At 44.3% G+C, this 21,253-nt stretch overlaps 1 protein-coding gene across 1 annotated transcript; it reads right to left on the minus strand.

Moving 5' to 3' along the window:
* Positions 1-7,483: 7,483 nt before the first annotated feature.
* Positions 7,484-9,234, minus strand: LOC119653052. The gene is made up of 4 exons (XM_038057525.1): positions 8,891-9,234; positions 7,929-8,711; positions 7,707-7,843; positions 7,484-7,641 (listed from the first exon to the last, which is right to left on the minus strand). The coding sequence occupies exons 1-4, from the start codon at positions 9,145-9,147 to the stop codon at positions 7,580-7,582; spliced, it is 1,239 nt and encodes a 412-aa protein (XP_037913453.1). The 5' UTR covers positions 9,148-9,234; the 3' UTR covers positions 7,484-7,579.
* Positions 9,235-21,253: the final 12,019 nt, after the last annotated feature.

Genomic DNA, 21,253 nt, shown 5'->3' on the forward strand with positions numbered 1-21,253 from the left:
TTATTTGGCTTATTATCTTCTAGACGGCAAGGAACATGCCGATACCCCTCCAATTATCGCACTCAAGGCAAGTGCCCTTCTTTGGCATCTAGACGATCATTCCACTCCATAGGGAAGGTCCCAAGATTTCTTACGAGCGGAAGTAGCAGATCTGCAAAAAACGCAGATGCAACGTTCAATATCTTTGCTATGAGATCATTCAGCCCAGCGACTTCCCTCTGTTGGGGTGCATTAATGGCCGAGATGATTTCTCTTCTGTTTGGAAGAACAGTGCTTCTCGTTACGGTGATTAGCCATTTCATCCATAATAGGCGGAATTTCAGTAGATGTTATATGGTTAAGAACCATAAGGAAGTGCTCCTTCCACCTCTTCCGCTGCTCGTTATCGTAGATGAGAAGTTGACTGTAAACGTCCGCCACAGGACCATCGAAATGTTTACGACCACCTCCAACTTCCTTAGCGATTTGTGATACACTTCTGAAATCATTGCTTTCTACGGAATCTCCCCTTCCCTGTTCAGCGCAATAACAATTCCCCAGAAGGAAGGAGGAAGCCTCTCCTGAACTGCGTTTAATTGTTCATAGAAAGCATCAAGTCTCCGTTGGTATATAGGAGTTTACGATTGTGATACTCCTTAACTTGTACCGGCATCTTGTAGTCTGAATCTTATCAGAAACCGGCCCCCAGGTCAAGAGATCACGCCTTACGGTAGCCGTTAGTAACTGCCTGACACTGGGTTCGCGTCTGCTACCATTCGGTTTACTAGTGTACAAAAGTATATTGTCGCAAGGATTCCATAGATAGATAGATAGATAGATCTTACTTCGCTTGAACCCAGAATATCAACGTTATGTCGTTGGAATTCTCTCTTGAGTTGGAGAAAACGATCATTCTGGGGATCCTCAATACCATTGCCAAGGAGTGTGCGTACATTCCATCCAATCATTATTTGTTTTCGATAGCGCGTGAAATACTTTGAGTGTACTTCTAAGCCCCAACTCGTAGGGCCATTTTTAAGGTTTTGTGTCAAACAAAAGGCTTTACAGCCTGTCTATTAATTTTTTCTAAAGGTGTGGTAAGCATCGAAAGCCACAATGTGAGACTTTAACTCTTCTCACTGGAACTATCTAGGGTCATTACATCGTGGGGCAGGTTAAAGCCCTACCGACTTACTCCTCCGGGGAAAATTGGTCCCTCTCTGCCGCTTTTTCGTAAGCGCTCTAACCCTTGACGCTCCTCCTTGTTACAGCTTATAATGCCACGAACTAGATTCTACGCTTCTTGGGATTCAAGCATCTGCAGAATGATGATCTGCACTTCTAAGGGTATCGTCAAGAGAAATTCAAGCTGTTCCCTCTCATTTACAAATCTCGCACATAGGAAGAATATGTGCTGCGTCCACCTATCTCCAAAACGATGTTAATACCTACCGTATTCACCATACCCTGTCATGGCTGCGCAGCTGAATATTTAGAATCAGCCTGTATGTCCAGCTCCCCTTGTGGGGATTATTTCAACGTTCCTGCCACACTCTGATAATGCGTTTTCTCTTCCCATTGTCGATCTGTGGCATTAAGGTTACTGCGTGCTTTCCAGTTTTAAAATTTTCGCATCTCCTTAGCTAAATTATCAATGGGCACTATTCCCACGACTACAAAAGCTGCTTTGTCTGATGTTGTTCGGGATGTGCTAGTGACTCTCACCACGCTCAGGCGATATATTGAACAAAACTTTCTCTGTACGCCTGAATTTTAAGAACTTTTATCCAAACCAGTGCTGTATACAGCAAAATGGATACACATACTAGCAACACTTTCCTCGCTGTTTTTTCCTCCAATATTGGGCATCATACAAGTTAACGCAGCTGCAACTTTCCCAGATTTCTCGCCCTCGTGGTTCAAGTGTTCTGTGAAATTCAATCGATGATCCAACATAACGCCGGGGTATTCGCTAAAGAGCTTGGACTCTGTCACGTTCTGTCCCACGCGAAATCGTATTATTTATTTCAGTTTGCGTCTGCTGACCAGTACAGCCTCAGTTTTGTGTTTCGTCAATCTAATCCATATGATACCAACCAATCCTTGAACAGCCTAACCGATGTCTCAGGTGTTCAGTCAACGTCCTTCTGCTGTTCGTCTACCAAAATTGCGATGTCGTCTGTATAGTCGATAAGGGTAGCTTGGCGCGGGAGAGTGATGCGCAACACATGGTCATACATCACGTTCCAAAGTAGTAAACCCAGCACCAATCGTTAAGACATTCCTTTGGTTACGAAGTAATTAAGTGGACCTACGTCGCTATTATAGAGGAACTTTCTATCCACGGCACATTCAACTGGCTTAAGGATCTTACTATATGCTGTCATTGCACTCAGTTGAAAAGCATTTATCACATCGAGGGTGATAGTACGACCGCACTTTCCGCCTTGTCAACTTCTGGAATTGTTTGTTAGCATTCACCGTTGATCGGTCAGCGCGAAAATCTTATTTTTGTGTGGACTTGCCTCCTGCTTTCTCTACAATTGAAAGCAGTTTGCAAATAATGCGCTCCAGTAACTTTCCCATAGTGTCCAGAAAACAAATGGGACGATATGATGATGGCTCTCCAGGTGGTTTGCCACTCTTTGGTCGCATCAGCAGCATTTGCCTTTTCCACTGAGTCGGAAAAATGCCCTCTTCCAAACAGGTATTAAAAGTGGAAATGAACCACTCCTCGCTTTTATCACCGCATTCGAAGCCGAATTTGGTATTCCGTCTATTCCGGGTATTTTTTCAGCCCTATCTTCGCGCAGATAATGGTAAGCTCATTCTCTGTTATAATCGGAATATCCTTTTGGCTTCCCTTTCGATCGCCATAGTGCACTTGCTTTGCTGTGAAAACAGGGTGATCACTATTCTTCGCAATAAAACTGCGCAGTTGATGTGTGCGGCCCTGCTTCTTTTCAAGTTAGCCACGTCCACGGGTTGATGTCAGCCTCCTCGCCGAGTTCTTTAAAGGAGTTCCGTTTACTTTCACGGATCGCCTTTTGCAGCTATCTCCGACTAGTTTTCTAACTCGCCTTTCTCTGTGCAATTTCCTGCTAATCGTTCGTGCGCTGGTAATTTCTTCATGCTTTAGGCATACGACACGCAGGGGCCTGATGACGTCATTCCACCAACATTTCTGTAATCTGTGAACGTTATTTCTGCGTCTTTGCATAGAGGGATCACAGGCTTCGACCAGGTTTCTGATAATTTGCCATTGAATATTTCCGCGTCAAACATCTTTAAACTCCACTGCTTCGTCCAGTATGATTTTATGTCTCTCGGGTGCCCCATTTTCCTGCTCTTCATTACACTAAACAGTTTCACTTGGTAGGCGCTATACGTATAGTGTTTATAAATTCGCCAGGTTATGTACCTATAGGTATGTACCTGTATAGGTACTTCCGAAAGCTTCCAGGAATATCAACCCCTTCTTATTAGAAACTTTGCTTCCCCATTTGAAGTCTCCCGCAATGATAATGGGGAATGACACACTTGCATCTAATGTCACTTTATGTAATATTCGCTCATACTACACGCTTGTTACGCTTGGCGGAGCGTAGCAATTATTAACATGAACACCGTTAATTTTAGCTCCCACGAATCCATGAACAGGCATTACAGTTACTTCTTCGAAGGAGTATCGTCCTGTCGTCCAAACTGCGCACTTTCCACTTTTGTTGGTGGCCACACCGCGTTATCTTTTCCTCTGTATGGTTCGCTAATAATCACCACGTCCAAAACGAGCTCTTGGACTACCCCGCTCAAAAGTTCGTCTGCGGCCTTACAAAGGTTGAGTCTGAATAAACCTCATTTGCTCTTTGCTTTTGGTTCCCTCCTACACAGGGGGCATTTTCCGCTTCCTGCGGCATCGCCTTTTCTTCAAAACCTGCATATTTACACAATATGCAGTCAGGGGCTTTTTCACAGTTTCGCGTTAGGTGTCCTTTTTCGCCACATCGTACGTGATTGTACAAAATCTGGCTATGTAACCGTACTCCAGACATTTAAAACACATAGCAGAAGATATTTTCTTCCGAATCCTACAGACAACCCATTCGGGCTTCACTTTGCCAGCCTCCAGTAACCCTTTCTTCATGTTTTTTCCGAAGCTCCAGGAGCAGTCCTCCCTTCTGCGTTCTTCTGATCCTTGTTATATTGTCTCCCAGGCTGCTTAGCGTTGGATCTCCGTTGATCTTCTGCAGAACCTCAACGTACGAGAGGTCACCTCTGCTTTCGATAACAGTTGCATCACGACGGAGCTTCCTTCATTTTATCGATTCCTTGGCTTCACAGTTGCCCAAACACTTGCTCCCATCTAGTGTGAAGCCGATTTGAAGCCCAAACATTGCTCTCCCTCCTTTACTGGCTTTTTGGACCCTTGGCTTTTCTTTGGTGTTGTAAGCTTTTCGCCAGTATCCTCCATTCCTTCTTCTGTTTACGCCTTTTATAACTTTCCATTTTGGACATCCTTTCATCATTTTGGTACTGTGCATTGGTCCGTCAAATCCGACTCGCCTAACACTTTAAGGTTTCGAACAACCACCTTAATATAGTGGAGAACATTATTCTTCGGGCCGACGGATTTGTAGAGCGTGTTCAGGCTCTCCTTTAGGCAATTTTCCATCCTGAGTACTTTTGCTGGCATTGCATCAATTCCCGGTAGAGACTGTCAATATCTGGTCGTACACCTTTCTTCGTGGACCTGGGTGGCGTGCGTAGCAATTTACCACTTCGCTTAAAGGAATCCAAGTTCGTTACCTCCTCCTTATCACTTGTTACAATATTTGTTCCGATGGTCCCATAATCAACAAGAATGGCGTCAATAGCCTCTTTGTCTTTCAATATTAATGGTATTCCGTTTCATTCATCCATATTTTTGTTTGGGTATTCGCCCCAGATTCATGGCAATCGCCAGCTCTTCCCTTTTGAGCTACCCATCTATCAAATAGTATATAGCCGCGGAAAGTCCCGTTGGCTTTCAATGAAAATTCCCCCTGCACACCTTCTGAGCCAGCTGGGCTAGCTCAGGTGTCTTCCGTCGTTTAGAGTGTGCTACCTCCACTAAACCGCGGTTCACCTTTCTCGGGATTGCAAAAAACTGGCGTGTTGGATTCCGAAACCCGCCGGAAACGTTCACTTCAACCGACCAGTCACAACCCTACCTAGGTCGCCGTATCACCCATGTAGGGAGGAACATGGGCGTCCCAGTGACATGTACGGATCGGAAGTCCACTTCCAAGGCAATACTGATGGTTACTATTCCAGTTCGTGTCAGTAACTGGGTGTGTTTATGTGCCAGGAAAGCAGTTACTGCTTTTCTGTTCTGTCCATGGATGGGAGTTTTCCTCTCGCCTGTCCGACCTGCGCATAAATATGCTCATGCGCGCACACTTCAAAAATGCCCTTGGAAGATACGCTTTTGCTGCAGGAAAGGGAGACCGAGGGTGCGGAGCCGTGACGGATAGTCCCCCCGGACAAGCTTCGTTTCGGGGTGAATTTACGTTCTACAACTTCAAGAGCGCGACAACCAGGTTTGCGGAAGGGGGACCAAACTACACAGCATTATTCAAGAATGTTTCTGACAAAAAAATTGAAAAGTGGAAAGGGAGGATGAATTGGGGTAAAGTCGGAGAAAGAACGTAGGATAAAACCACACATTCTGAAAGATTGATTAACCATGTCAATGAAGTGGGAACTGAAACGAAATTTGTCATCGATGATTACACTCAGGTCTTGAATGGAGATCATTAGTGAAAGGATTTGTCAGCCAAGACAGTAGAGAAAGATGCTGGGGAGGGTTGAAAGGAATAACACATCCAGTGACATTTACTGACATTCAGAGCCAGCTTGTTAACCAAGCAATAACGGATCAAAGAGTCAAGGTTCGACTGGGAAGAGGCCAAGTATGAAATATTCTCGAACACCAGGGACGGTTTGAGCGGTAGAAGGGAAGCCAAGAGATGAGCGGAGGTGAGGGATCTGAGTAGAGAGAGTTTGGAGAGGAGAACATTGTGGTCAACGGTATCGAAGACATTGAAATCGATGTAAATAGCGTGTACTTCCTGTTGTGAATTAAGGCATTTGGTAAAGACCAAAAGGGTTGAAGCAATAAATCGGTGTCTTGCCAAACCATGCTGTTCTTTCACTATAAGCTGACAGAAATATGCAGTCAGCCAGTCGTAAACGTATCTCTCAAGGATTTTGAAGCAAGACGAGAGGAGAGAGATGGGACGGTATCTCACAGCTAGTGAAAGATCACAGTTAACAAGGAAGGGGTTTGGAAGCCTGTCGGGACCAGGTGCGGCATTAGTGTCAAGATTTGCAATGAGGAAGGCGTGAGGAGAGAAATGGCAAGACGCTTCGACGCTCAAAAAGTTTCTCGGCGTCATTCTGTTAAGTCCGAAATTTCTTCCGCAAAGCAGTGGATTTTAGTAAGGACCTCCGATGTCAACCAAATTGGGTAGGAACGAAGACAAATAGGAGAAGAAGGGGCAAGGATATTATAAAAGGTGCTAAGAGATTGATCGCACGTAGAGGTTGATAATATATAATACCAGTCGATTGACGCTAGGGTTGAGTTGAGACCGTCAAAGTTGGCTTTCCTGTAGTTGAACTTGACAAAATTACGCGCAGTTTTGTCGTCTGAGCGGAGCGGCTCCTTATCAAACTCAAGCGGTGGATTGTGAATGTCAATTTTAACATACGGGGATGGGCGACGGCTCGGGGAGATTGGAAAAGAGGAGATCTAGAGTGCGGACCAAGAAGTTTTTGCAGATGTGAAAATTCAGGGCGGAAAAAAGTACTCATAAAGAAGGACAGTGGAAGAGCAATATGAAGGTTAGGACGACAAGGCTAATTGAGTATGAGAAAGGGAGGGAAGGAGGAAAGGGGCGATCTGGCAATAAGGACAAGTTGTCATGATAGGCTAGTACAAAGAACGTAGATACAAAACACAATAAAAGTTAGGCGCAGAGACACGAAGGGCAACACAATCATATCGCAAAGCAAAAAGATAATTTTGAATGGCAAATAAATCTAGACCGCCAGTGGACTTACACGCGCGGCCCTTTTCGCAAATGAAATGCCCTTCGGGGAACTCGGAGTTCAGTGCATTGTTATCAAGCCACCTTACTTGAAAGAAAAATGAAGATGATTTCCTGTAAATGACGATTATTTGGCAGAAAATCCGACATGCTCACACGACCAAAAGTACAGGAACTTAGTTGGGCACCTAATAGTGAAAAAGCTTTAATAGATGACATTCGAATGTACTCAGTGATTGTAGGAACACCGCGAATTGTGTAGTATGTAAGAATATTACATAAAAAATTCACAAAACCTATTATACCTACTGCGCCATGGTCCTGATTTCCGGTTGGTTCTTTATCGAATGCACTGCATTCAATTTTTCGGCTATACATATGTGCATCTCCCATCGTGCGAAAATAAATGAATCTTTACTACAATTATTGTTATTTATTTCCAATGGTACATAATTCAATGAAAACTCCAGCACTTGGAGGAGGATAATCACAAATTCATTTTGCAGTCTTCACCACGCTGTGATCACATCACTTTGCTCAGCTGAATATTTCACCACACCTTTCCGTTTCTCTAAAAGTAAAGGATTCGTCGCGAAAATATTTCTGCATATCTTTCAGAAAAGACCAACATCTTACCTAGGCGTGCAATGTTATACTCTTTTCCGTGATACCTTTCAGAGAGTAAATAGACCAAGAATAGAATCGCGATTACTACAAAAACTGACAAAAGAACGTATAATAAGTAGAATCCTGTTCCTGGAGCTATATATGATCTAGAAAAAAACGATAACAAGAAAGTATAGTTGCGTACATCTGGACATGCAAGCGTATATCTCAAATTGAAACTTTTCAATATACCTTAGAACATCTTTATCGTAGAATTCAGTAGTATGAGCATGTATAGGTGGTGGTTTTCGCGTAGTGTCCAATCTTTCATCGTGCAGTTTTGTGAAATATGAGTCATCTCCAGCGATGGGACCTTCTTGATCCTTTTTCCAGACTAGGATAGGCAGAGGAGACGTTTCCGTATTTGCAGAAGTCCGTGGCGTATCATCCTCTACCGTGGTTAATTCGAACTTAGGTGCTTCAGTGGCCACATCCCTTCCAGTTGATACATAATCGATTCCAAATGAAGTCAAATGTAGAACATTACTATCTTTGCTACCAAAGCCGGAAGTCTCGGGTATTCGTGTTGTTGTTTGAAATCTTAGAGCTAAGATATCTTCAGCTGATGTTTCAGCGGAACTTTCTTCAACTTTGTCCGATGAAGTCTCCAAAATGTCCTGAGTATCTTCTGATGAGCTGCTAGCTTCATACGATGAGGAAGATTTTACTTTCATTCTTCCAACCCAACTTGTGCTGTCCAAAATTACGGGGGTTGAGGCTTCAGCTGTGGTGGAAGTGGTAGTGGTGCTGTGTGGACCATTTTTTACACATATGAAAAGATTATCCTTTGAAATATGATAACCGTCATAGCAAACGCAGAAATTTCGATCAGAACAATATCCATTCACGCAAGGTGGATCACAGCTTGGAACACACTCTCTCCTTGTAGTGTTCCATTCGTAGCCTCGGTAACACTCGCACATTCCCGGGGCTAAGCAGAACCCATAAGTGCAGTTGTAACATGTCGGATTACACCTGTAATGTGATTTTATTTTCCAAGTAATCTGTAATTTCAGAAATTACCTAAGTAATTTAAGAAGTGATTGACAAACCCGAATTTTTTTATTGCACTTAAAAATATCTAAGGACTACTAGGATAGGCTGTACACATATCGCAAGAGAGAAGAGTTATTTTTCACTGAACTTCATATTACCTGAAACTATTGACCGGTTCGTACCCTCGGTTGCATTTGCATTTATTCGGGGCTATGCACTTTGAATTAATACAATACGGTTCACATGTAGGACGACATGTGTTTTTAATTCTTTCATACCCCGGACAACAAAATTTACGGATTCGCTGTTTCGTTTTGACGCCCTTAACCTCCACAACTTCACTACAAATTCCAGAACAATAGACGAGGCCGAAATAGCCAATTGTCCAAGCCGCAAAAATAGGGAGCAGCCTCATTTTCCCTTATCAATGGCAGAGCACAATAGCGAACTGACCACTATGAAACCTAACACTGTTTGTGGGAAGAATAGGTTTCTGCATATCCGGCGGTAGATGATATGAAGTAGTTGAACGGGCGGAAAGTTTACGCTTTGCAAGGATGATAAGAAACGACGCAAAGCACGCTGGAAGCAAACGTTTTTGATCAAAGTGCGCAAAAGCAACCGGGCCAAGGTTGGTTCCCATGTATACTTTCGTACGGGTTCATATCATTGCTAAGAAAATTTCAAGCCTTATCGTTTGCGTACGTATCTGAATAATTTCTGTGTGCAATTTGCTTTCAGTTGAATATTCTGGAAAGCAGTTCTCATCATTGCATTTTCTATGTACCGGTTAAGTCATTTGGAGCACATGAAAGATATTTCCTGCACCTAATCTTTGCATAAGCTTTTCACTACTTACTTGCATTAGTGACTGTTTTTCTACGAAAGTTTTTCGCATCATGGCTCTGTTAGTCCAATGCATGGGGGAGACATTTTAAATTTAATTATGTATCTTCGACTTGCTGTGATTTCGGTATTGCATCCCAAATGGGTTTTGTGTAGAATATTTCTTTTATCTGGGATGTGGAGACGTTTAATAACTATCCCTAGCTCCTCCCAGGCGGTTATGTGGAAATTTAGCCACTAAAACCACCTTCTTCTCCCTTCACTCTCCCCGCGAGGCTACCATATGGTGAATCTCAATTGATCTGGTGTTCGTGCTCACATTCATATTTATTTTTCTCGTTCCTTCTTCCGTCTGACATCCCTCTGCCTTAGCTTCTTACTAATGGCTGTTATCGGGGCTTCCAATTCGGTCCTATGAACAGTGGATGGTATGCGAACCGAACATTTTCTATACTCTCTGCAATATTCGGGACTCTCTCATTATGCCCAATGCGGTAGTAGTGTGCTCGACAAACTCCATATACGCGTAAAAACTATGCTAGATCGAAACCTACTCCAACGTGGGATAGCTCGACCCATATCGAAACAACCCATATGATACTGTGGAACCTAATGCGCTCCCACTCTCCTCTCAGTCAGCAATAGCTTCCTTCCTTCCTTCGGGCAGTTGGTTCTCCGACGACATGTCTACACCCGATCATAAAGGCGGTGTCCTTCCCTGATCAGAATATCTATTGGGATTATCCTTGCTATCACGCAGGACGCTTCGTTGGATATTGTTCGCAAAGTACGTTTATTACTATTTACTTGTGGGGCAGCGGGGTTAACAACATTCGAAATTTATTATACTGGTGCAGAGGTTTCGGTTCTTCCCGTACCCCGGCATCATCGGCTTTTTCCGCAACCATTGAAACTGGTGGCAGCAAATTCCTCCCGAATTAACACATACGAGTATAGGCAAGTGAACGTGAGCCTTGGCTTACGTGGGACGTTTTCGTGGCGATTCATCCTGCCGGATGTCAGCTTCCCCATACTAGGCGCAGACTTCTTGCGTCACTATGGGTTGCTGGTAGACTTGCAAAGCAAGTCTCTTATAGATCCGACGACCAACCTTAATTTTTCGGGCCAAATGGCATCTCACTCAAGTAACAATCTTTCCGTACTTTTAGAAGACATTACCGACTCTCATGTTCAGGCACATTTTCCAAAAGTTCAACCAGATTACTACCGAATGTAATCTCCCTAAACCAGTGAAACACAATGTGCAGCACCACATTAACACTACAGGTTATCCTATCTTGTCGAAGGTGCGTCCCCTAACACCCCAGAAGCTGGCTATTGCACGGAAAGAATTTGAACAACTTATGCAACAGGGTATCTGCAGACCTTCAGACAGCTGTTGGTCTTCCCCACTCCATATGGTCCCTAAGCCAAACAGCCCATGTGGAGATTACAGAAGGCTAAATGCGCAGACTGTTCCAGACCCGATATCCCATTCCTCTTATCCACGACTTTCCGCATCATCTCGCAAACTGCCGCATTTTTTCGACCTTGGATTTAACCGAGGCATATCACCAAATCCCTGTAACTCCAGAAGAAATTTCAAAGACGGCACGGATGACTTTCGGAATGTGCAATGCGACGCAAACCTTTCAAAGGTGCATCCACTCGGTCCTGTGAAACCTCGACTTCTGTTTCGTATATTTGGATGATGTTTTGGTCGCTTCTTCCACAGAGTCTGAGCACTTAGCCGATCTCGAGAGCCTTTTTCAACGTCTGCTTGAGGCCGATTTAGTCCTAAACGTTGAAAAATGCAAGTTCCTCCAGACACAGGTGAGATTCCTCGGCCACTTCATTTTCCCTGAAGGAATACAGCCTAACTCAGAGAAGGTGCAAGCGATCTCAAGCTTCCCGCGTCCGAAAACTTTAAAGGATTTGCGGAGGTTCTTGGGCATGCTAAACTTTCACCGCCGTTTCCTGCCCAAGGCCGCTCAATGCCAGTCCGTTTTGAACGCGTACTTGTCTGGCCCCAAAACAAAAGACACACGAGAGATTGTGTGATCTGAAGAGGCTTTCCGCGCGTTCGATAAATCACGACAACAATTGGATGATGCTACATTCTTAGCATTTCCTCTACAAGATACACCTCTAGCCGTTATTGTTGATGCTTCTGACATCGCAGTAGGTGCTGCTCTTCACCAAATGGTGAACCAAGTCTGGCAGCTGTTGAGCTTCTTTTCCAGACAGTTAAACCCCGCTCAACGGAACTACAGCACTTACGATCGAGAGTTGCTCGTCGCGTACTTGAGCACCAAATACTTCCGCTTCTTCCTAGAAGGCAGGCTGTTCACAGTGTTCACGGACCATAAGACTCTCACGTATGCTTTGAAACAAAAGCCCGACAAAGCGTCCCCCGTCGGCTTCGACATCTGAGCTTTACAAGGCAGTTTACGTCAGACGTCTATCACGTGTCCGGCAAGGACAACGTAGTTGCTGACGCTTTGTCACGTGTCTCCGAGGTTAACATCCCAGCGGTACTCGACTTCTCGGCTATTGCGAAGGCGCAGGAGGATGACGCAGTACTTCAGAGCCTCAAATCCAACCCCAAATACAAATTTCGGGAGTTGCCCATCTTCAGCTCGAACTTCTTTCTATGTTACAAAGCTCCGGAAAAGGGGCCCCGGCCATAAATTCTGGCCACCTTTCGCAAGGAAGTGTTCCACGCGGTTCACGACTTAGCGCATCCAGGCATCAGGACGATAAATCGACTAGTCACGGAGAAATACTTCTGGCCCTCCATGAACAAGAATGTCAACTCCTGGGCCAAAGAGTGCATCACATGCCAGAAGTGTAAAGTCACCAGGCATGTAAGGAAAGAAGTGAGCTCATTCCCCCACACTTCCAAGCGGTACCTCGACATAGTAGGACCTTTGCGAGACTGGCCCGGTTACAAGTATTGCCTTACAATTATCGACAGGTTTACGCGGTGGCCTGAGGCAATACCTTTGAAGGACATTATGGCGCAATCTTGTGCCGAAGCCCTCTGTCGAGAGTGGATGCCTCGCTTTGGCGTCCCTGCAGTGGTCGTCACTGACCACCCTTTTCTATGAGTTAGACAAACTCCTGGGTTTCAAATACCAGCGTACTACGGCATACCACCCGCAATCCAATGGGATGCTAGAACGTTGGCACCGGACGCTGAAAGCCGCCATTATGGCTTGCGACGATCCGTCCTGGTGATGGAAATCCATCATGGATACGCATTTGGAATCTAAGACACTTATTTAAGCTTTATGACGGGCTAATTGCGGCAACTTCTCATCTATGCCTCCACCGCATTTCTGCTTCCTTTAAGTGCCGGTGGATCCGTTTCACTATTACAACTACCGCATCCCATGCTGCGTTTGTTTTCACTATGTACCTTTGTAGCTTTGTTGCTCCTTGAGCTTTTAAATTTTGGTAGGTGAAGAAAACGTACCCTGCATCTTCGGTGCACCTTTATACGTCGGGCGATTCATCGAGGCCAAACCTATAGAGGTACTTCCTGTGCCCACAGTGTCCGGTTAAGAACAGGGTCAGATCGTAACTGATCTTACCGTGGTTCCGCATAGTCCAGATACTTATGTTTGGGATAAGCCTATGTGTCAACTGGGTATTCTCCGCCTATGCCTATCCTGTTTTCCATGCTTCCAATGGCCTCATTCGCTCATTTTACTTGTTTAGGTTCGTTTCCTGATTCTCATACAAGCGGTCTGCCTCATTGGTTAGAATATCGTCCCCGCAATCACGCATGCTGTTTCGTAAGATGTTGTTCGGTAGCTTGAAGCTGTCTGCAATTTTCTACGATTTTTATCGCCGACGGCCACACTGCTGTCGCGTATAAAAGGACAGAGCTGACGATTCGCGATAAAAGTAATCCTCGGCTGTGTTAAGTGCCGCCTATATTTGGAAACATCCTTGCCAGTATTGAGCTGATAGTCGCTGGTTTCTGCCCAGTAAGCTTTAAGATGACTAACAAGAGAACGTTCTGAGAAGCGGTTTAGGGATTATTGGGGGAGAAGGCCCTTGTTTCCAGCCTAGAGCCTATGTGCTCTCTAGAAATCCGGTAAAGGTCGAAGTGGAGGAGGAGAGGCAACCAATGCCCGGACAGATATTACTTCTGTAAATGCTCGAGGCCAAAAATTCGTCGTGGTGGAAGAAGTCTCCAAGCAATATGCGAGGAAACTCCTTAGCAGCGAGAGAATCAAAATTGGATGGATAGTATGCAGGGTATGAATGCGTATAGTCCCCACCAAGTGCTACAGGTGTCTGGACTATGGACACACGTCTGCAACTTGCCAGGGACCGGACAGGAGAACAGCATGCCGGAGATGCGGCCAAGTAAGTCATAAAGCGAAAACCTGCAATGAAAGCGTAAGTTGCGTTCTCTGCAGGGATTGGGACGGTGTCCAATATTCAGGGCGGAATTGGATAGGGCTAGGGTGCGAATAACATGATCGACATTTTACAAATTAACATGCACTGGAGTGCAACCGCTCACCAGTTGCTAGCACAGTTCGCTGCTGAAGTAAATGATAATCTAGTCCTAATTAGCGAGCAAAACCGAAACAGGGACCCGGCTTCATGGCATCTCGACTTATTGGGCTACCATCTGGGATCGGGACGACGTCCGACTTTGTGTTCTTGCCGAAGGCGGAGGGAACGGGTTTGTCTGGATCCGGTGTTTAGGAATAACGTTTTTTAGCGTTTACCTAACGCCGAACGAGACCATGTCGGACTTTCGGCACCGGCTTGATGCTCTGGTGGACGTCGTTTCGAGGACTGTGGCGCGGCAGGATTCGCAGCATTCGAAATTTATTTCGAATGTTGACGCGTGGTGCTGTGGTGTTTAGACTTGATTGGTATTTTCTGGCTTTTTATGTGGAAGTAACAAACAGAAACCAGCCAAGATGAGTTTGTACAACTTGAGCAATCTAAAGGACGAATCCTGGTAGACGATGATTTCGTCAGGGCCCTTGAATGGGGTATGCCTCAGTCAAACTCCAGAGAGAAACGGATTCTGGAAATTGCGGCGAGAACCGGACTCGTAGTTTTAAACACGGGATCCACGCCAACGTTTCGGCGCCCAGACTGTGAAGGAAGCATTCCTGACATCACCTTTGCCTCGGAATATCTGGCGTCATTGGTGGACGGGTGCCAAGTCCTAGAAGACTTCTCGCAAGTGATCACCGGTACATCGCGTTCGAAGTGGCGACATTACTTGCCGGCGAGCACCAACGATGCTCTCCTTACCCGTGGAATGTCGCGAGGGTGAACATCAAGAAGTTCGTCGAAGCTCTTGGAGCAGGTAGAGCTGCGCTGGAGGACGCTCCCTGGTGGTAGTGTCGCAGCTGACACCGTCGTAAATTTAGCGATGAACCCGTTAACGGCGACGTGTGAGGCTTCCATGCCTCGGAGGGGCTCTAGCCGCGACAAGCATTCTATGTACTAGTGGACGACAGAAATTGCCGGCCTACCGAGGGAGTGTCATAAGCTCCGCCGTTTTGCACATCTTTTGCACGCCAACGAGGAGGCATCTACCATAGAGCACAGTATAAATCAGGAAAAAGGAAACTCCGCAGTATTACAAATAAAAGCAAAGCTTGCGGCTGGCAGAACCTTATCAACGAGGTGAATGAGGATACGTGAGGACTTGGCTATTAGCTTGTCATCCGGAAAATCAGGGGTCTACGGAGGCCCTACATACTAAATACCGACCAGATGGGCCGCATTGTACGGGCATTGTTCTCCAGACATTCTGTACGGGTTGATGTCAATAGCGCGGAAAGCGTCGAGGATTGCCCCTTTCACAAGGAGAGAGCTCGAAGAAGCCGTTCTCACTATGAAAAACGTTCAACGCTTGCTTGATGGAGGGCATTTTTCCTTGTCTCTGGAGAATGGCCAGTCTCGCGCTGATCAGTAAGGGTAAAGGAGACCCGGACCTCCCGTCTGCATACCGACTGCTGTGTATGCTTGACACTGCCGGAAACGTGCTCGAGAAGCTCATCAGGAGTAGACTCACTGCAGCGATCCGCGCTGCCGGGGACTTATCTCCAAGGGTGTTCGGGTTGAGAGCAGGAAGATCCACAGTAGATGCTATTATGGAGGCCTTCCTTCCTTCCCCTCCCGATAGTGAAGGGGAAGTAATGTGTCAAACGGTTCCAGGCTAGTTCTCTGATAACAGGGAGGTATTTAGTTGGAAGTCTGACAGAGTACTGTTGCGGGAGTCCAACACTCTGTGCGTAAACGCATTCACCGACCCGGCTACAAAAAAAAACCTTAAGTGGGGTTTAAAGCTTAGCTTTGAGTTGAATGTTATTTCCAAGTATTTCAACGATGGCTGAGAATTAACATCATGCGCTCCGATGTAAATTTCAAATGTCCTGTTTCCGCCACTTTTTAAGGAGCACCAATTCCCTCTCGCGGAATTCCTGCTATTATATCATACATCATAAAATAACTTCTGCTGTCGGAAGTAGTCGAACATTATATTAAATATATATTTTGGTGCGAATCTGGCAGAATTGAATTGAATTGAAGCTGGAAAAATCGTACAGAAAAGTACCATCACGAAACCATTCGGTCCTTCCGAGTCTATAACATTTGGTTTATGGAATGTAATGCAAACATCCCGTCGATTCATCGACTGGGATTTAAGGGTTTAGGCTTTTGCTATGCAAATCTGCCTCGGTGACATTAGCCGTTTCATTGTCATTTAAAAAACAGGCCAGCCTCTTAAGAACTCTGTTTCGAAGGCTGAAACAATATGGTGTGATAGTGCATCCAAATTCACATTTGGTCAACAAAAAAGCCAATTTCTAAAGATACTTGCTCTCAAAGGAAGGAACGCGTCTCTTAATAGCCAAAAGTAATTCAGTCCAGCTCTATCCGCGACGCGAGGAACCCAAATGCAAGCACCAGTCAACGAGAATCTTCAGCTCCAAATCAAAGGAAATTCACCAACCTACCTACCTACCTACCTACGAATATACCGCAGCTTTCGAAGTTTCTAAAAATGCGGTGGAGCAGACTACGCTGCTTGCCATTCGAAGCTAGACGCACCTTTGGATATCTTTTGCGGTGCACCCAACTTCACGGTTAAAGCAGTCCTATAACAATGGACTAACTGCAGCTGGAAGCCATTCGCTTTCTAGCTAGGTCCGGTGGTACGTAAATATGGAGTGTACGACCCGGAGCTACTGGCTACAGACCTAACGATAAAACATCGTCACCGTCATCGTCATATGATTGAGCCAATGAAGTCCATTATCTGTACGGATAACAAGCCGCTAACCGTCGTCTTCCATAGAAAGAAAGAGTGCTCACCACTTTAATTTCATCATCTAAATTATATTAAGTAGTTTACTGTCGTTATCGAGCACATATCCGGTTGCGTAAACCTTGCCAATTATTGATTAAGCAAAGCGTGCAAGATGGCCGTTCAGGGACGAAGATCTCAAAACGGTATGATGTATCTACTGGTAGCATCACACTTTACATCACTAGTTCATTCTGAAAAATTATTTTCAGCAACATATATTACGTCCCCACTACGAAATAAGTGCTACCATTAAATTTGTAACACAGAAATGTTGGGCCAAATACCGGACGTGGTGTTGAACACGTGATTAAATTTGTTTACTTCAAATGTATGGGGTATCAAATTTAAGGTATCGATTAGTATTTTCCGAAGCCGATCTTAGTATTGACATTTATTGGGAAGGTGGGAATTGCGGGAGGTCGAACGTGTTCATTTCTTTAACGGATACATTCTCAGGAACTACACAACGGAAAAATCTGAAAAACTGAAGAGGCTGCCACTATATGGTGGCTAAGCTCCGAAATACCATCCATACCGATATCTGTTCAAATAAAGTTAATCATACTATATTACCAATAATTTTTGGTAATTAGTTGCAACCCCCCTTAAGTTGTAACAATGTAGGGTATAATATAGAGCATGATCCCACCAAGTTTGGTATAAATCTCATTGTTAATAACAAAGTTATAATAGGTCAAATTTGCCGCTTCTTTGCAAATTCAATACTGAATGTTGATATTCTCACATAATATATGCATATATTACGTGTCACGTACTAATGGGTCAAATGCACACTCAAATGTCTTTATCAAAGAAATACACAAAACCTTTCATACCTGAAGCGTCCAGCTTCCGGTTTCCCGTCTTGTTTGGGTTTGGGTTTCAAATAAATATATTCCTAAATTTACTTGTTTTTCTTGTCAATAAGGTGGTTATAACTCTCTTCAGTTATATGCATCGGCCCTCATGAAGCAGCGAAAGTTGAAACTATCTCCCGTGTCTATTGACTGTATTACCTGCACTATGGCTCTGTTACCATGAACTTTGATTCGCATTGCCTAAAACTGTGATTTGTATTGTACAATAGAAAATTTGAATGGAAATAATATTTGCTTATATAGAAGATATTTAAAAAATTTAACCCAGGCCTGAACACGAAGAAGAGGTGAATACTGGTAATTACCAGGCGACCAGAGAAAGTAGCCCATTTTTAGTCAATTTAATTCATGTCACTGCTACCTTAGTAATCTAGTTATCAATTCAGCAAATTTAGCAACTAATTACCAGTTAGCTTTGGCTATCAACTTTTATTTCACTTGGGACACACTAATTATCATAGTTACGGTGTAAGTACAGATTAATATTATTAGATCTGTTCTTCTGGTGAGAAATCATTAATTATTGCTCCAAATTTTCATTACTTCAGTTTCACAATTATCTGATTACACTTAACGCGGTCTCATGCCCTTAGTTTGCGCTTTCAATAACTTGCTTTATTCAGCGCAACATTATTTATTTATTATTTATTTTATTTACGATCAGTTCTAATTAGAACATGCCCTTTTATTATTCATTGTAGCGCTAGTGCACTACACCTCTCACCAGTTGCGACATTCATATCTACCATTCTTATATGGTTCCCTATATGAATTTTATTCTCTCCAATCATACGCGCCCACGCTCCGTCACTAGGGTCTGCTAAGCTTCTTTGGAAACTACTTAATATCATGAAACTTTGTGTATTCCAATTCGGTCAGCGCGGAAACAATTTTCAATGCTTGTACATAATGTACTTATGAAGCAAAAAATAATCAGATTAATTAGAAATTTATGTAAGCAAGTGCAACCCTCTCGATATCATTTAGTTCTTTGCAGAATTCATAGAAACCCATAATTCAGAGAAAGCCTACTCAATAAACAATGGCTCCAACCGAAATAACATGGCAATGTCAACATCTAAGCACTTCATGCCATGTGGCACAATATTAACGAACATTTCATAAATGCAAATTAGAACAACTCTTCAAGGGGTTCGCGTACCAGTTTTACCTAAAATCTCATGGGAGCCACCTTTATTACCACCAAAACTTCTTCGCACCTGATGCTGACTAATTGTACGTTACTATTCCGCGAATTACCGGTGACAGCATTTTCTCATTCAATAAAGCTATCCATCAACAAGTCTCCGGCTGTGTTTCAGTCAATCAAGGTGAAAATGATATAAGTGGATGCAAAACCAGATTGTGATGTCATTGTTGTGTAAACAGAAGTCGCCAACTCGTGTTCGGTGTAGAATATAAACTATTTAGAGATGAACATCACATTCCCAATTCGGTTGTTTATTGTCGTTAATTGAGAGGTTACTTCCGAACTATGCGCGATTTGTAAACATATGAATACGTTCGTACGATTTTTGACCCTTCTATAGAGATTAGATAATTTAACGCATGTACCTGCAAAAAACATATGTAATATATCAGCGGCCTGTATCGCAGAGTAAGTCATGGGGTCCAACAACTATGTCGAAGGCGCTGTTTAACCTCCCTCTCTTTTTACTCTGCGTCCTCGGGTATATTCAATCGGAAGGGATGCACATACTTCCTTCCACCGTGGGCCGTAAGGAACTGTGCTAGCAGGTAATTCAATTCGCCCGTTTTCGTTCGACCCATCTCTCAGTACACGGGATAAGTGTATGTGTCCAGTGACCTTTTCCTCCACAGCTGCGTCCTAGTGGCTTTTCTGAAGTTCACGGCATTCCTAACATCCAGCGACACCACTGCGTCTCCTGAGTTAGATCCACAACCGTTGCTACCCACGCTGGCGCTTCGATAGACCACGCGGTAGCTCGAGGGTTGGAAACAGCCCGTTAAATATCATCGTCTTCAACATTTTTCCCATTAGGGTCTAAAGGACAGATAGGGCGTTATGAAGAGGGTACATCAGGTGGTTTTTAGTGCTTCGGTAGCAGAACGAAGCCCTACATTTTCCGCTAGGCGAGAAATACTCCTTCCAACATGCACGGTTTAAATGTGCTTACGAACCATGTAGGCCTGATTTTAGCAGGGCTATTTGGAATCCCGTCCAAACCCGGGCCTTGTTCTCCCTAATTCATCCACAAATCGCTCGTAGTTCCTCCCGGATTAACCTGCATATCGAGAAGACATCCTGTTGAACCTTTGGTTGATGTCCACCTTTTTGCTATAGTGGGAAAAGGGTTGCAATTATTTTGATCAAGAGTCGCGTGCACATCACTTGGGGTAATTTTTTCCCTGGAATCATCCTCACGGATTTTTGTATTTATTTCAAGCCACAGCAGCTTGCCACAATTTCCAATACTTTCCCGTATGGCCTCATTAGGGCTACTTCGAAGATCGTCGTGCCCACAATCTGTCGATGCTCTGGCTTGTCTTTTGGCAAAGCCTCCTCGCTTGCAAGTACGATCATCTCAGCAATAAAATTGGTGCCACCACTAGTTTGGTTTTTTATTGTGGCGAAAAAGCCATCACGTTACCCGCTGACATAGTTGACTCACCGTTTCAAGTGTCGTTTGTTTCAGGTCGTGATCCCGTTCAAAAGCCGCTAGGCTTATCTATTCCTCAAAAACTCCCGTAAATCAGCTAACTAAGCGCGCTTTATACTTCTGTTATGAATTTAACTGCCGCCTCCTCCATTTCTTATGTCGACAAAGATGACCCGGTGGTCACTATGGGTGTGGCCAAGTAAGTGAGATCGACGATCGGTGAGAACGTATCCTGCACCACCTCCACATTTGACTCTCTAATGGTTTGGTAGAGCAGGTCTTGAGCTGCTTCGCAGTGGCTGAGGTTGATTTGTATCAACCTAATTTAGTCCTACGATTCAGCTCCCTCTTACATGCGGTCACCTGCCATCACCTACAACGTACCAGTTGTCCACTTCTTCTTTCACTTTGTACGACAGTCATCGTGGATATTCTCCACGCACTCCCTTCTATTCCGTTAAGGTTGGATTTGTTCCCTGAGTGCAACGCAGACATCCTCCCGTGATGCCACCTCATCAATGGCTCTGTACTTGATTATTATCTTTAACCTTCGAACTTTCACTTCCGCTTGCTCACGTAGCACCTTTTCCACCTGACCGCAAAATCTATCCACTGTCTTTTCGCTAGATTTGCTTTGCTTCAATATCAGATCCCCATCCTGCATACGCTTGATCCGACTCACACTACTGCCCAGTTTAGTTAATTCCGGATCAGCTTTGACTTTCCGAAAGACATCGGCGTAAAACATATCTCCTTTCATGAAAATTATAATTATTTCGTGACGAATCGTTTTTT

The sequence above is a fragment of the Hermetia illucens genome, chromosome 3 (assembly GCF_905115235.1).
Source record: "Hermetia illucens chromosome 3, iHerIll2.2.curated.20191125, whole genome shotgun sequence".
Classification (NCBI taxonomy): Eukaryota; Metazoa; Arthropoda; class Insecta; order Diptera; family Stratiomyidae; genus Hermetia; species Hermetia illucens.